We start from the raw sequence: 15996 nt of genomic DNA, 5'->3' as shown, positions 1-15996 counted from the left end.
CTCATTGATGCAAGGTAGGTTCACGCATCCACAAAATGGTGCAAACTCCAATATTTTTATGCTTGATATGTCTAGCGTCAAAATATAAATATGGACCTAATTTCTTTTTCAAAATATGGGTTTCTGGAGCTCTTACAATTGGAGTCATTCACAATGCCTACTAGTGTACAGAATTGTTGCTTCTTTGTCTGCACACCACTGCAACATTGTCTGAAAGGTTTGCTGGTTCTTGACAGCTTAGAAACCCTGAGTAGAGGGACTGATAATACAACAAAATGTGTACCAACCTGCAGAGATCCACACCAATGTTCTTCATGGTGACAGTCGCGCAGTAGGTGTATCCCTCCCGCAGGACACCAAAGTCCAGCTCCGCAGGGAGGAGGTGGAAACCCTGCGGTAAGGACTTCCCACCAGTGTTCAGCGGTGCCCCTGCCACGGAGGATGTGTTCACTTTCCGCTTCACAGGACTTTCGACAATCATAAACTGGATACAGGAAGGACCACAAGATGGAAGAGATGAACATGTGGGACAAAGCAGAAGAGATGATGTCAAGCACTAGAAGACTGATCTTTGAAATAAAAGGCAGGCAACAAGCTTCAACTATTTCATATCAACATTCCTGTTCTGCAGAGATGCCCACCCTCTATGAAGTAATAGGTAGCCGTTCTCTCTGTCTGACCACCAGATTCGGTGCTAGTAAACCTCTTCTGTCAGTAGGGCCTTACACTTCAGGGTACCTAAATCAGGATGCCTTTTCAAGCTGAACACAGGTGACACAAGCTGAAAGTAAGGTTCCTAGCCGTAGCCAGAACTAGCCTGAGATGGAATAGCTGGGAGAGTCATGGGGCCTTCCTTCTCTGCATATTCAGGTCACTTACACAAGTCTATAGGAGTTATAAAATGTGGTCTCTTGGAAGGTGATCAGAGTTCTCTTCTTTTGAGAGCATTTGCCTTGGCGTAGTGACACATAGTGTGGTGAGGCATCATGGTGTGGTGACGCATGGTGGGATGACACATCACGGTGTGGTGACGCATCACGGTGTGGTGATGCATCATGGTGTGGTGGGATTTGAAAGCTGCAATACGTTTCAAATGCAAAGGGATGAATGACAAACTTTGTAGTGTTGGTTGCTGAGCTGTGTGACTAATAGTAACAATTGATATTATTTGACTGCGCCAATAATGTTTTACCATGAAAATAGTAAAAGGAGTTATTGTCACCCAACTCATTTTGGGTCATTTTGTTGACCTTCGAAGTATGAAACTCTGAGTGGAAAACCTGAGATTCAGGCCTGTAAGACCTCCTGAACCATAGAACACCTCAGTATGAGCACCTGAGCCGAAGCTACTTCTGGCAAAGGGTCTCCTGCTCTGCCAGAGGTGCACGGGGTGGAACCACCTGAATGTCCAGTTTTCAGTGAAAAGTGGTCACCGTCACAGATTTGTGAACACTCTTGAGCCAGTACTACACAAAGGGTAATATGATGAACTGATGGTGCCCTTGGAATACAAGGACCCTCAAGGACCTGCTTTGATTCAGATAAATCTGTCCCATCCGGTTCCTTGGATTACTGAAGTTTAGCTGAACTGTTTACATTGACACCTGAAGCTTAGCTTCTGTTCCATCTCGGTCCTTTGTTAACTGACGCTTACCTAACTCTGTTCCATCTCGTCCTTTGTTAACTGACGCTTAGCTAACTCTGTTCCATCTCGTTCCTTTGTTAACTGACGCTTAGCTAACTCTGTTCCATCTCGGTCCTTTGTTAACTGAAGCTTAGCTAACTCCGTTCCATCTCGTTCCTTTGTTAACTGATGCTTAGCTAACTCTGTTCCAACTCGTTCCTTTAACTGACACTTAGATAACTCTGTTCCATCTCGTTCCTCTCTTAACTGACGCTTAGCTAACTCTGTCCCATCCCTTTCTTTTGTTAACTGAAGCTGTGCTAACTCTGTTACATCTCGTTCCTTTGTTAACTGACGCTTAGCTAACTCTATTCCATTAGGTTCCTTTGTTAACTGATGCTTAGCTAACTCTGTTCCATCTCGTTCCTTTGTTAACTGATGCTTACCTAACTCTGTTCCATCTCGTTCCTTTGTTAACTGACGCTTAGCTAACTCTGTTCCAACTCGTTCCTTTAACTGAAGCTTCGATAACTCTGTTCCATCAAGTTCCTTTGTTAACTGATGCTTAGCTAACTCTGTTCCATCTTGTTCCTTTGTTAACTGACGCTTAGCTAACTCTGTTCCATCTCAGTCCTTTGTGAACTGACGCTTACCTAACTCTGTTCCATCTCGTTCCTTTGTTAACTGACGCTTAGCTAACTCTGTTCCATCTCAGTCCTTTGTTAACTGACGCTTAGCTAACTCTGTTCCATCTCGTTCCTTTATTAACTGACGCTTAGCTAACTCTGTTCCATCTCGTTCCTTTATTAACTGACGCTTAGCTAACTCTGTTCCATCTCGTTCCTTTGTTAACTGACGCTTAGCTAACTCTGTTCCATCAAGTTCCTTTGTTAACTGATGCTTAGCTAACTCTGTTCCATCTCGTTCCTTTATTAACTGACGCTTAGCTAACTCTGTTCCATCTCGTTCCTTTATTAACTGACGCTTAGCTAACTCTGTTCCATCTCGTTCCTTTCTTAACTGACACTTGCTAACTCTGTTAAATCTCGTTCCTTTGTTAACTGATGCTTAGCTAACTCTGTTCCATCTTGTTCTTTTGTTAACTGACGCTTAGCTAACTCTGTTCCATCAAGTTCCTTTGTTAACTGATGCTTAGCTAACTCTGTTCCATCTCGTTCCTTTATTAACTGACGCTTAGCTAACTCTGTTCCATCTCGTTCCTTTATTAACTGACGCTTAGCTAACTCTGTTCCATCTCGTTCCTTTCTTAACTGACACTTGCTAACTCTGTTAAATCTCGTTCCTTTGTTAACTGATGCTTAGCTAACTCTGTTCCATCTTGTTCCTTTGTTAACTGACGCTTAGCTAACTCTGTTCCATCTCAGTCCTTTGTTAACTGACGCTTAGCTAACTCTGTTCCATCTCGTTCCTTTATTAACTGACGCTTAGCTAACTCTGTTCCATCTCGTTCCTTTATTAACTGACGCTTAGCTAACTCTGTTCCATCTCGTTCCTTTCTTAACTGACACTTGCTAACTCTGTTAAATCTCGTTCCTTTGTTAACTGATGCTTAGCTAACTCTGTTCCATCTTGTTCTTTTGTTAACTGACGCTTAGCTAACTCTATTCCATTAGGTTCCTTTGTTAACTGATGCTTAGCTAACTCTGTTCCATCTCGTTCCTTTGTTAACTGACGCTTACCTAGCTCTGTTCCATCTCATTCCTTTGTTAACTGACGCTTAGCTAACTCTGTTCCAACTCGTTCCTTTAACTGAAGCTTCGATAACTCTGTTCCATCAAGTTCCTTTGTTAACTGATGCTTAGCTAACTCTGTTCCATCTTGTTCCTTTGTTAACTGACGCTTAGCTAACTCTGTTCCATCTCAGTCCTTTGTGAACTGACGCTTACCTAACTCTGTTCCATCTCGTTCCTTTGTTAACTGACGCTTAGCTAACTCTGTTCCATCTCAGTCCTTTGTTAACTGACGCTTAGCTAACTCTGTTCCATCTCGTTCCTTTATTAACTGACGCTTAGCTAACTCTGTTCCATCTCGTTCCTTTATTAACTGACGCTTAGCTAACTCTGTTCCATCTCGTTCCTTTGTTAACTGACGCTTAGCTAACTCTGTTCCATCAAGTTCCTTTGTTAACTGATGCTTAGCTAACTCTGTTCCATCTCGTTCCTTTATTAACTGACGCTTAGCTAACTCTGTTCCATCTCGTTCCTTTATTAACTGACGCTTAGCTAACTCTGTTCCATCTCGTTCCTTTCTTAACTGACACTTGCTAACTCTGTTAAATCTCGTTCCTTTGTTAACTGATGCTTAGCTAACTCTGTTCCATCTTGTTCCTTTGTTAACTGACGCTTAGCTAACTCTGTTCCATCTCAGTCCTTTGTTAACTGACGCTTAGCTAACTCTGTTCCATCTCGTTCCTTTATTAACTGACGCTTAGCTAACTCTGTTCCATCTCGTTCCTTTATTAACTGACGCTTAGCTAACTCTGTTCCATCTCGTTCCTTTCTTAACTGACACTTGCTAACTCTGTTAAATCTCGTTCCTTTGTTAACTGATGCTTAGCTAACTCTGTTCCATCTTGTTCTTTTGTTAACTGACGCTTAGCTAACTCTATTCCATTAGGTTCCTTTGTTAACTGATGCTTTGCTAACTCTTTTCCATCTGGGTCCTTTGTTAACTGATGCTTAGCTAACTCTGTTCCATCTCAGTCATTTGTTAACTGAAGCTTAGTTAACTCTGTTCCATCTCTTTCCTTTGTTAACTGACGCTTACCTAACTCTGTTCCATCTCGTTCCTTTAATAACTGACGCTTACCTAACTCTGTTCCATCTTGTTCCTTTGTTAACTGACGCTTAGCTAACTCTGTTCCAACTCATTCCTTTAACTGATGCTTAGATGACTCTGTTCCATCTCGTTCCTTTGTTAACTGATGCTTAGCTAACTCTGTTACATCTTGTTCCTTTGTTAACTGACGCTTAGCTAACTCTTTTCCATCTCGGTCCTTTGTTAACTGACGCTTAGCTAACTCTGTTCCAACTCATTCCTTTAACTGATGCTTAGATGACTCTTTTCCATCTCGGTCCTTTGTTAACTGATGCTTAGCTAACTCTGTTACATCTTGTTCCTTTGTTAACTGACGCTTAGCTAACTCTTTTCCATCTCGGTCCTTTGTTAACTGACGCTTACCTAACTCTGTTCCATCTTGTTCCTTTGTTAACTGACGCTTAGCTAACTCTGTTCCAACTCATTCCTTTAACTGATGCTTAGATGACTCTGTTCCATCTCGTTCCTTTGTTAACTGATGCTTAGCTAACTCTTTTCCATCTCGGTCCTTTGTTAACTGATGCTTAGCTAACTCTGTTACATCCTGTTCCTTTGTTAACTGACGCTTAGCTAACTCTTTTCCATCTCGGTCCTTTGTTAACCGACACTTAGCTAACTCTGTTCCATCTCGTTCCTTTGTTAACTGACACTTAGCTAACTCTGTTACATCTCGTTCCTTTGTTAACTAACGCTTAGCTAACTCTATTCCATTAGGTTCCTTTGTTAACTGATGCTTAGATAACTCTTTTCCATCTCGGTCCTTTGTTAACTTATGCTTAGCTAACTCTGTTACATCTCGTTCCTTTGTTAACTGACGCTTAGCTAACTCTTTTCCATCTCGGTCCTTTGTTAATTGATGCTTAGCTAACTCTGTTACATCTCGTTCCTTTGTTAACTGACGCTTGGCTGACTCTGTTCCAACTCGTTCCTTTAACTGACGCTTAGATAACTCTGTTCCATCAAGTTCCTTTGTTAACTGACACTTAGCTAACTCTTTTCCATCTCTTTTCTTTGTTAACTGAAACTTAGCTAACCCTGTTACATCTCGTTCCTTTGTTAACTGACGCTTAGCTAACACTATTCCATTAGGTTCCTTTGTTAACTGATGCTCTGCTAACTCTGTTCCATCTCGGTCCTTTGTTAACTGACGCTTAGCTATCTCTGTTCCAACTCGTTCCTTTGTTAACTGACGCTTAATTAAATTTGATAAATCAAGATGAGCTGACTCTGTCCTATCTGGTGCCTTTGATAACTGCAGATTAGCTAAACCAGTTCTATGGATGACTGAAGCTTAGCTAACTCCGTCACATCGGGTTCCTTTATTAATAGAAGCTTAGCTACCTCTGTTTTCCATGATTCCTTTGATAACTGATGCTTAGCTATCTCTACTCCATCTCGTTTTTTTGTTAACTGAAACTTAGCTAACACTGTTCCATATTGTTCCTTTGTTAACTGAAGCTTAGCTAACTCTGTCCCATCAGGTTTCTTTGCTAACCGAAGCTAAGCTGACTGTGTTCCATCTGGTTCCATTGATAACTGAAGCTTAGCTAACTTCATTCTAGGAGGTTCCTTTGTTAACTGAAGCTTAGCTAACACTTCCATATGGTTCCTTTGTTAACTGAAGCTTAGCTAACTCTGTTCCATGTGGTTCCCTTGATAACTGACACTTAGCTAACTCTGTTCAGTAAGGTTCCTTTGTTAACTGAAGCTTAGCTAACTCAGTTTTGATCAGGCTCCTATGTTAACTGAAGCTTAGCTATCTCTGTTCCATGTGGTTCCCTTGATAACTGAAGCTTAGCTAACTCCATTCCATCAGGTTCCTTTGTTAACTTAAGCTTAGCTATCTCTGTTCCATACAGTTCCCTTGATAACTGAAGTTTAGTTAATTGTTTTCCAGCAGGTTCCTTTGGTAACTTAAGCTTAGCTATCTCTGTTCCATATGGTTCCTTTGCTGACTGAAGCTTAGCTATCTCTGTTCCATGTGGTTCCCTGTATAACTGAAGCTTAGTTAACTGGGTTCCATCAGGTTCCTTTGTTAACTGAAGCTTAGCTATCTCTGTTCCATACGGATCCCTTGATAACTGAAGCTTAGCTAACTGCGTTCCATGTGGTTCCCTTGATAACTGACACTTAGCTAACTCTGTTCAGTATGGTTCCTTTGCTGACTGAAGCTTAGCTAACTCCGTTCCATGTGGTTCCCTTGATAACTGAAGCTTAGCTAACTCCATTCCATCAGGTTCCTTTGTTAACTTAAGCTTAGCTATCTCTGTTCCATACAGTTCCCTTGATAACTGAAGTTTAGTTAATTGCTTTCCAGCAGGTTCCTTTGGTAACTTAAGCTTAGCTATCTTTGTTCCATATGGTTCCTTTGCTGACTGAAGCTTAGCTATCTCTGTTCCATGTGGTTCCCTGTATAACTGAAGCTTAGTTAACTGGGTTCCATCAGGTTCCTTTGTTAACTGAATCTTAGCTATCTCTGTTCCATACGGTTCCCTTGATAACTGAAGCTTGGCTAACTCCATTCCATCAGGTTCCTTTGTTAACTTAAGCTTAGCTAACTCTGTTCCATGTGGTTCCCTTGATAACTGACGCTTAGCTAACTCTGTTCAGTAAGGTTCCTTTGTTAACTGAAGCTTAGCTAACTGCATTCCAGCAGGTTCCTTTGTTAACTTAAGCTTAGCTATCTCTGTTCCATACGGTTCCCTTGATAACTGAAGCTTAGCTAACTCCGTTCCATCAGGTTCCTTTGTTAACTGAATCTTAGCTATCTCTGTTCCATACGGTTCCCTTGATAACTGAAGCTTAGCTAACTCCATTCCATCAGGCTCCTTTGTTAACTTAAGCTTAGCTAACTCTGTTCCATGTGGTTCCCTTGATAACTGACGCTTAGCTAACTCTGTTCAGTAAGGTTCCTTTGTTAACTGAAGCTTAGCTAACTGCATTCCAGCAGGTTCCTTTGTTAACTTAAGCTTAGCTATCTCTGTTCCATACGGTTCCCTTGATAACTGAAGCTTAGCTAACTCCGTTCCATCAGGTTCCTTTGTTAACTTAAATTTAGCTATCTCTGTTCCATACGGTTCCCTTGATAACTGAAGCTAAGCTGACTCATGTCCGTCTGCTTTTTACAAGATATGAGTGACCTAGGTTAGTGCTGATCCTAAAGTGTGGCTCATGGCTTTTGGACCGAGTATAGAAACCCACGGTGAAGGGATCTAGGGTACTGTGTTGGTACGTCCTGTAAGTACTGAATCCTAGGCAGGATTTAGGGGATCCAAGCTGGTGGAGGAGAGGAGATAATCTAATGCCACTTGTTAGGCACACGTGATGAGAACTGATCCACAGTATCCTGGTCTATCCTGCCAAAGGAGGCTGGATTTGCCAGAACTCCCTCATTTCTGTTGGCCAGCTTGAGAATTGTTGGGCAGGATCTCTGCTTTGCATAGACGCAGAGCTTAGGCTCAGGAGTGTGACACAGCCAGCGTCTCAGAGAAGAACCATTCCTGCCTGCAGTCTAGTTACAAAGAACACAAACAAATCAGCAAGCACTAGAGAAGATGGTACACTTCTTCTTACTCTTTCGTTGGGGAGAAATGCTGGCTTTTCACTCAGTATGGACGACGGCAGCTTCACGTCTCCTCTCCGTGGCTGTCCTGTGACATCCACCACCAGACTCTGGGCCAGGGGGCGGACTCTTCTGTTTGTGGGGCTGAATTCAGCTTTGTTCGGAGTTGTGTCCATTTCTGAAAGCAAGGAAAGAAAAAGAGGTGACTGGCTGTAGTGAGAGCTTCTGACAGAAATGTTCAAACATTCAGCACATAGTGATCCTGAGCAGCTACATCTCAGACTGGCCCTTTCCAGTAGCCAATCAGATCTCTCCAAGCTCCCCTTCTTTGCCATTCTTTGGCCTCCCTTCAAACACTCACCAGAAAAGTCATTAAAAACCCTTGTGACCCATACCAGTCCCTCTCTTCAGCTCCCCTTCTCCTCAGATATTTTACCTTCCTCCCCCCTCCTGATCCTACAAACCACCCACATGCTGGTTACTCCTCATCCTTGTCTTCTGGTCACACCTCTTTAACTTTCTCTCAGCCTGCTCGCTCCCCCCCAACATCTCTCCTCTTACCACCCACTCACCCTCAACTGCCCACATCCAAGATGTCCCTCCCTCCCTCCCAGTAAGGCACCGTGCCCCCAGTACTGGAAGCTTCCTCTGTCAACAGTGAGATGAAGACTTGCCTCTACTGCGGAAACCCTAAATATTCAAAGAAAAATCACAAAGGGTAAAGTGACATCATAGTTGGGTGTTGAAATAATACAAAAGCTAACTTTTAAAAAAAGAAAAAAAACACTGTGATTCACTAGTAATAATTTACTGAGCTAACTATAATTTCCCCCCTGCCATGCGCTGCTTATGACCTCACATATTGCATCACTAATGACATGCTAAATGATGTCATTGATGACATCACTCATAAGATCTCAGACGACCAGTGGCCATACCCTGCCGCCAAGTCCTGCCAAGCGTGGCCGGGAGTTGGCCACAGGTGGGACCCCCTTTGTATGCCCCAAACCCACCTTTTTCTCATATAATGTTTTCAGTACTGTGGTATTCCTGTGGCGCCACAACCAAGCATCACCCCAGTGGCACAGGAGGACCATGCAAGCTTCACTCAGCGAACCTGATACAGTGCGGTTTTGCAGCACAATTCACACAGGCGTACAACAGTACCACGCCGGAGAGCTGCTCTGGGCCTCGCTTGCTTGTGGTGGTTCACTCTCTACCCTCTCCAGACACCTGATGGAACAACTGTCTCACTGCAGTACAGACCCTGAAATACCCCTCCACTCCCAACACCTGCCATCTTGCCACCCTCCTGAAACCCTCTCCCATCACTGACTCCTTCTACTACCTTCCCAGAGACACCTGACAAACCCCCCACCTCCCTGAACCCACACACTGTCAAATACATCAGCTCTAGGTGCTTACAAGACCTACTGTATACTGGAGTCCAACTGCCCCTGCCAGAACTGGCCTGAACCCTCACATATCCCTTACTGTCCTAGCTCTCTGCACACAACTGCCAGACAGCTGCCAGAAGCCCTCCACTGGCAGACCCTTGCCAGTACCCTGCTAATAAGGCCCCGAAAGAGTCTGTACTCTAGCCTGACAGGATGCTGTACCCATACCTGGCCTGGACCTACACCCTGACCTGGCAAAGATCTGTACTCTGACCTGGCAGGGGCCTGTATCCAGGCCCAGCAGAGGCTCGCAGCCAAACATGACAGGTACTACCACCCAGCCTGGCAGAGACCTGTATCAAGACTAAAGAGACACCTGTACCCTGATCTGGTCAAGTTCTGCACTCCACCTGAAGCCTGTATCCTAGTCCGGCAGAGTCTCATACCCAGACCTGAGACGGACCTGTACGCCAGCAGGGTACAGGACCATGCCCCGACTTGAAAGGGATCTGTATCTTGGCCTGGCAGAGGTCCCTACCCAGACCAAACATCGGCCTGCAACATGGATCGTACCCATAGTTGATAAGTACCTGCACCACAGCCTGGCAGAGGCTTGTATCCAGACCTGACAGGAGCCTCTACCTCAGCCTGGCAGAGGCTTGTATCCAGACCTGACAGGGGCCTGCACCTCAGCCTGGCAGAGGCTTGTATTCAGGCCTGACAGGGGCCTCTACCTCACACTGGCAGAGACTTGTATCCAGACCTGACAGGGGCCTCTACCTCAGCCTGGCAGACGCTTGCATCCAGACCTGACAGGGACCTGCACCTCAGCCTGGCAGAGGCTTGTATCCAGACCTGACAGGGGCCTGCACCTCAGCCTGGCAGAGGCTTGTATCCAGACCTGACAGGGGCCTGCACCTCAGCCTGGCAGACGCTTGCATCCAGACCTGACAGGGACCTGCACCTCAGCCTGGCAGAGGCTTGTATCCAGACCTGACAGGGGCCTGCACCTCAGCCTGGCAGAGGCTTGTATCCAGACCTGACAGGGGCCTGCACCTCAGCCTGGCAGAGGCTTGTATCCTGACCTGACAGGGGCCTGCACCTCAGCCTGGCATAGGCTTGTATCCTGACCTGACAGGGACCTGCACCTCAGCCTGGCAGACGCTTGTATCCAGACCTGACGAGCTTGCACCTCAGCCTGGCAGAGGCTTGTATCCAGGCCTGACAGGGGCCTCTACCTCAGCCTGGCAGAGGCTTGTATCCAGACCTGACAGGCCTGCACCTCAGCCTGGCAGAGGCTTGTATCCAGGCCTGACAGGGGCCTCTACCTCAGCCTGGCAGAGGCTTGTATCCAGACCTGACCGGGGCCTCCACCTCACACTGGCAGACGCTTGTATCCAGACCTGACAGGGACCTGCACCTCAGCCTGGCAGAGGCTTGTATCCAGACCTGACGGGCCTGCACCTCAGCCTGGCAGAGGCTTGTATCCTGACCTGACAGGGGCCTGCACCTCAGCCTGACAGAGGCTTGTATCCAGACCTGACAGGGACCTGCACCTCAGCCTGGCAGAGGCTTGTATCCAGACCTGACAGGGGCCTGCACCTCACCCTGGCAGAGGCTTGTGTCCAGACCTGACAGGAGCCTGCACCTCAGCCTGGCAGACGCTTGTATCCTGACCTGACAGGGGCCTGCACCTCAGCCTGGCAGAAGCTTGTATCCAGACCTGACAGGGGCCTGCACCTCACCCTGGCAGAGGCCTGCACCTGAGCCTGGCAGAGGGTCATACTGAGACCTGCCACTGACCTGGTCTCTAGCTGGAAGAGACTCATACACAGACCTGACAGGGACCTGTACTCTGAGCTGATCCAGGTCTAGATTCAGACCTGACAGGAGTCTTTATCCTAGCCTAGATGTCTACAATGAGGTGCAGATGTGTGCTTGTAAAGCGGTTGAGCCTGCTTATGTCCACAGTGACGTGCAACTGCTTGGGTGCAAAGGAGCACAGACGTTTCACTGATTATCATGCCACGGTTGTTTTACATATCTTGGTCCCACCAATACTCCTGCCACTGGTACCACACCCGGTCTTGCCACCAGTCCCGCCACCTGTCCCCCACCCCACCCAATCCTGTGTGTGCCACCAAGAAGGTGCATCTCTCCTCTTACAAGACTATTCATTGTCTTTGTGAGACACATACTCTGCCTTTTGCTTATGTACCATTTTGTGATGTAAATCCTTGTGCCAACACAAGGTGGTAACATAAATGCATGAAGTTAGCAGCAGGTAGAGAAAGCAGAGGTTGCCTCAGCTGCTCACAACATGATTAGGCCCACTTCTTGGAAAGGGCAAGATAAGGGCAATATGTGCGAACACTCCCTTGCTGTCAGGTGGTAACAGATCTTAGATGCCCATAATGTGCCCTCTCCTTTGGAAGCCCATCCTTGTGGGGCAGGGAATCAACAGTGGGTAGCAACATCCTGTGGAGTGGGCAACCACACACATAACATCTGTTGGCTTTGAAACCCCCCCAGCACTGTGAACTCAAACTCACACTCCATGCACCTCAGTGCACATCTGAAAACTGAACCCCACCCCCCGAACTGGCCTCATTCATCTGAGACTGAATGGACCTGGATTCTGACAACCCTTCCCCCCAAAAAAACACCTACCTGTTAAGTGCAACTCGCCGCAAAGCCTATTTCTGTGCTGCAAAGGGGAAGAGGCTCGCAGGGGAACAGATATGTCCTCTGAGTTGCTGTTTCCAGAGTCCATTGGCATGACAGCTACAAAACAAAACAAGTTCGATTATTATATGGACTGACAGTTCACAAGTTCTAAAGATAATCACTTGCAGGGTAACACACTCTGGGCATTCATTTACAGGAGGGTAGTAATGGAACATCTGCCAAACCAGGCACATGTCTTGTCCGCCCTCTTTGTTAATATCCAACCTTATCTACGGTACAGGGGAGAAAAATGTCGTTTCTCTAATCCTTTATCGCCATTAGGGACATTTTCCTTCTAGCCATGAACACTGAGAGCACTTTCAAAAAATATCACTAAAAAAAAACACAGTTCAAAACTGAGTCAAGGTTCAGACTCAAATGCACATAACCTCTGCAGTTGTGTCCAGACCGCTGCAGGGACTCAAGCACTGATGCACACAGCTCTGTGCATTGGGAACTGGTTGTGAGGCACTGCATGTGGCCAAGCCCTGCCCCGACCCGCTGCAGGGACTCAAGCACTGATGCACACAGCTCTGTGCATTGGGAACTGGTTGTGAGGCACTGCATGTGGCCAAGCCCTGCCCCGACCCGCTGCAGGGACTCAAGCACTGATGCACACAGCTCTGTGCATTGGGAACTGGTTGTGAGGCACTGCATGTGGCCAAGCCCTGCCCCGACCCGCTGCAGGGACTCAAGCACTGATGCACACAGCTCTGTGCATTGGGAACTGGTTGTGAGGCACTGCATGTGGCCAAGCCCTGCCCCGACCCGCTGCATGGACTCAAGCACTGAGGCACACAGCTCTGTGCATTGGGAACTGGTTGTGAGGCACTGCATGTGGCCAAGCCCTGCCCCGACCCGCTGCAGGGACTCAAGCACTGATGCACACAGCTCTGTGCATTGGGAACTGGTTGTGAGGCACTGCATGTGGCCAAGCCCTGCCCCGACCCGCTGCAGGGACTCAAGCACTGATGCACACAGCTCTGTGCATTGGGAACTGGTTGTGAGGCACTGCATGTGGCCAAGCCCTGCCCCGACCCGCTGCAGGGACTCAAGCACTGATGCACACAGCTCTGTGCAGTGGGAGTTGGTTGCGAGGCACTGCATGTGGCCAAGCCCTGCCCCGACCCGCTGCAGGGACTCAAGCACTGATGCACACAGCTCTGTGCAGTGGGAGTTGGTTGCGAGGCACTGCATGTGGCCAAGCCCTGCCCCGACCCGCTGCAGGGACTCAAGCACTGATGCACACAGCTCTGTGCAGTGGGAACTGGTTGCGAGGCACTGCATGTGGCCAAGCCCTGCCCCGACCCGCTGCAGGGACTCAAGCACTGATGCACACAGCTCTGTGCAGTGGGAACTGGTTGCGAGGCACTGCATGTGGCCAAGCCCTGCCCCGACCCGCTGCAGGGACTCAAGCACTGATGCACACAGCTCTGTGCATTGGGAACTGGTTGCGAGGCACTGCATGTGGCCAAGCCCTGCCCCGACCCGCTGCAGGGACTCAAGCACTGATGCACACAGCTCTGTGCAGTGGGAACTGGTTGCGAGGCACTGCATGTGGCCAAGCCCTGCCCCGACCCGCTGCAGGGACTCAAGCACTGATGCACATAGCGCTGCGCAGTGGGAACTGGTTGAAAGGCATTACATGCAGTCAAGCCCTGCCCCGACCCTCTGAAGGCAATCAAGCACTGATGCACATAGCGCTGCGCAGTGGGAGTTGGTTGTGAGGCACTGCATGTGGCCAAGCCCTGCCCCTAACCTGCCATAGGCCCAAACACCGACACATAGCGCTGCGCAGTGGGAGTTGGGTTTAAGGCACTGACTGTGGCCAAGCCCTGCCCCTAACCATGGCTGGGCACAACCTTTGGCTCTTCACCGCTCTGTCACTTTTTCCCCTCCTCTACCAGTCTCTTTCTAGCTCTCTCCCTCACACCCTCTCTATCTTTCTCACCTATTTATAAGTCTTTTATAAAGTTGCAAATCTTTGGATGTGTGATTTTTTTTTCTTCACAAAATGGCAGACAAATACCCAACTTACAATGGCAGTTTCCACATTTTGACTCGCAAATCATGTAATGTGTTATTTGTTTTTTTCCTGGCCGGTTAATCAAGATTTCATGACTCTGGTCGGACACATCTCATGGTGCAACTTTCCCCACCCAACTAATGTGGACGTTTTGTGATTTTCAAGATGGCAAAAAACGTCTTAAGAGACCTTATCCTGCCAATCACATTAGTCACAAATGCACATGTGATTGACAAGAGTCCCAAATCACTATAGCACCACTTTAAATGAGACAGAAATTAATTTTTTTTTAACCCTTTCAAGCCCACCCAGCACCTTTTTATATCTTAAAAACGTTTCAAAGGATTTGTCTCAAACAAACAAAGACACTTTTTCAGTAAAGTTATACTTTCATGCCAGGTTTGGAATTATTCATTTGGTGGGTTTTGACCTCAGCTGACCACACTACATGGCACACACCAGACCTCAGCTGACCACTCTACATGGCACACCAGACCTTAGCTGACCACACTATATGGCACACCAGACCTTAGCTGACCACACTACATGGCACCCACCAGACCTTAGCTGACCACACTACATGGCACACACCAGACCTTAGCTGACTACACTACATGGCACACCAGACCTTAGCTGACCACACTATATGGCACACCAGACCTTAGCTGACCACACTACATGGCACCCACCAGACCTTAGCTGACCACACTACATGGCACACCAGACCTTAGCTGACTACACTACATGGCACACCAGAACTTAGCTGACCACACTACATGGCACACCAGACCTCAGCTGACCACACTACATGGCACACACCAGACCTTAGCTGACCACACTACATGGCACACCAGACCTTAGCTGACCACACTACATGGCACACCAGACCTTAGCTGACTACACTACATGGCACACCAGAACTTAGCTGACCACACTATATGGCACACCAGACCTTAGCTGACCACACTACATGGCACACACCAGACCTTAGCTGACCACACTACATGGCACACCAGACCTTAGTTGACTACACTACATGGCACACCAGAACTTAGCTGACCACACTACATGGCACACCAGACCTCAGCTGACCACACTATATGGCACACCAGAACTTAGCTGACCACACTAGATGGCACACACCAGACCTTAGCTGACTACACTACGTGGCACACCAGACCTTAGCTGACTACACTACATGGCACACCAGACCTTAGCTGACTACACTACATGGCACACCAGACCTTAGCCGACTACACGGCACACCAGACCTTAGCTGACTACACTACAAGGCACACCAGACCTTAGCTGACTACACTACATGGCACACTAGACCTTAGCCGACTACACTACATGGCACACCAGACCTTAGCTGACTACACTACATGGCACACTAGACCTTAGCCGACTACACTACATGGCACACCAGACCTTAGCTGACTACACTACATGGCACACTAGACCTTAGCCGACTACACTACATGGCACACTAGACCTTAGCCGACTACACTACATGGCACACCAGACCTTAGCTGACTACACTACATGGCACACCAGACTTTAGCTGACCACACTATATGGCACACCAGACCTTAGCTGACCACACTACATGGCACACCAGACCTTAGCTGACTACACTACATGGCACACACCAGACCTTAGCTGACCACACTACATGGCGCACACCAGACCTTAGCTGACCACACTACATGGCACACACCAGACCTTAGCTGACCACACTACATGGCACACACCAGACCTTAGCTGACTACACTACATGGCACACTAGACCTTAGCCGACTACACTACATGGCACACCAGA

General features: G+C 47.4%; 1 protein-coding gene across 5 annotated transcripts in view; it reads right to left on the bottom strand.

Moving 5' to 3' along the window:
* Positions 1–15996, bottom strand: part of SPAG17 (sperm associated antigen 17) — a 720739-nt gene that overhangs the window by 49375 nt on the left and 655368 nt on the right. For all 5 annotated transcript variants that reach the window (XM_069203004.1, XM_069203006.1, XM_069203008.1 and 2 more), the window contains 3 exons: positions 12092–12205; positions 8036–8202; positions 288–484 (listed from right to left, as the gene is read on the bottom strand). In XM_069203004.1, coding sequence (XP_069059105.1) covers positions 288–484; positions 8036–8202; positions 12092–12205 — 478 coding nt within the window. The remainder of the gene's footprint in view (positions 1–287; positions 485–8035; positions 8203–12091; positions 12206–15996) is intronic.

This window comes from Pleurodeles waltl, chromosome 8, assembly GCF_031143425.1.
Source record: "Pleurodeles waltl isolate 20211129_DDA chromosome 8, aPleWal1.hap1.20221129, whole genome shotgun sequence".
Lineage (NCBI taxonomy): Eukaryota > Metazoa > Chordata > Amphibia > Caudata > Salamandridae > Pleurodeles > Pleurodeles waltl.
This window is presented reverse-complemented; position numbering and strand designations above follow the sequence as displayed.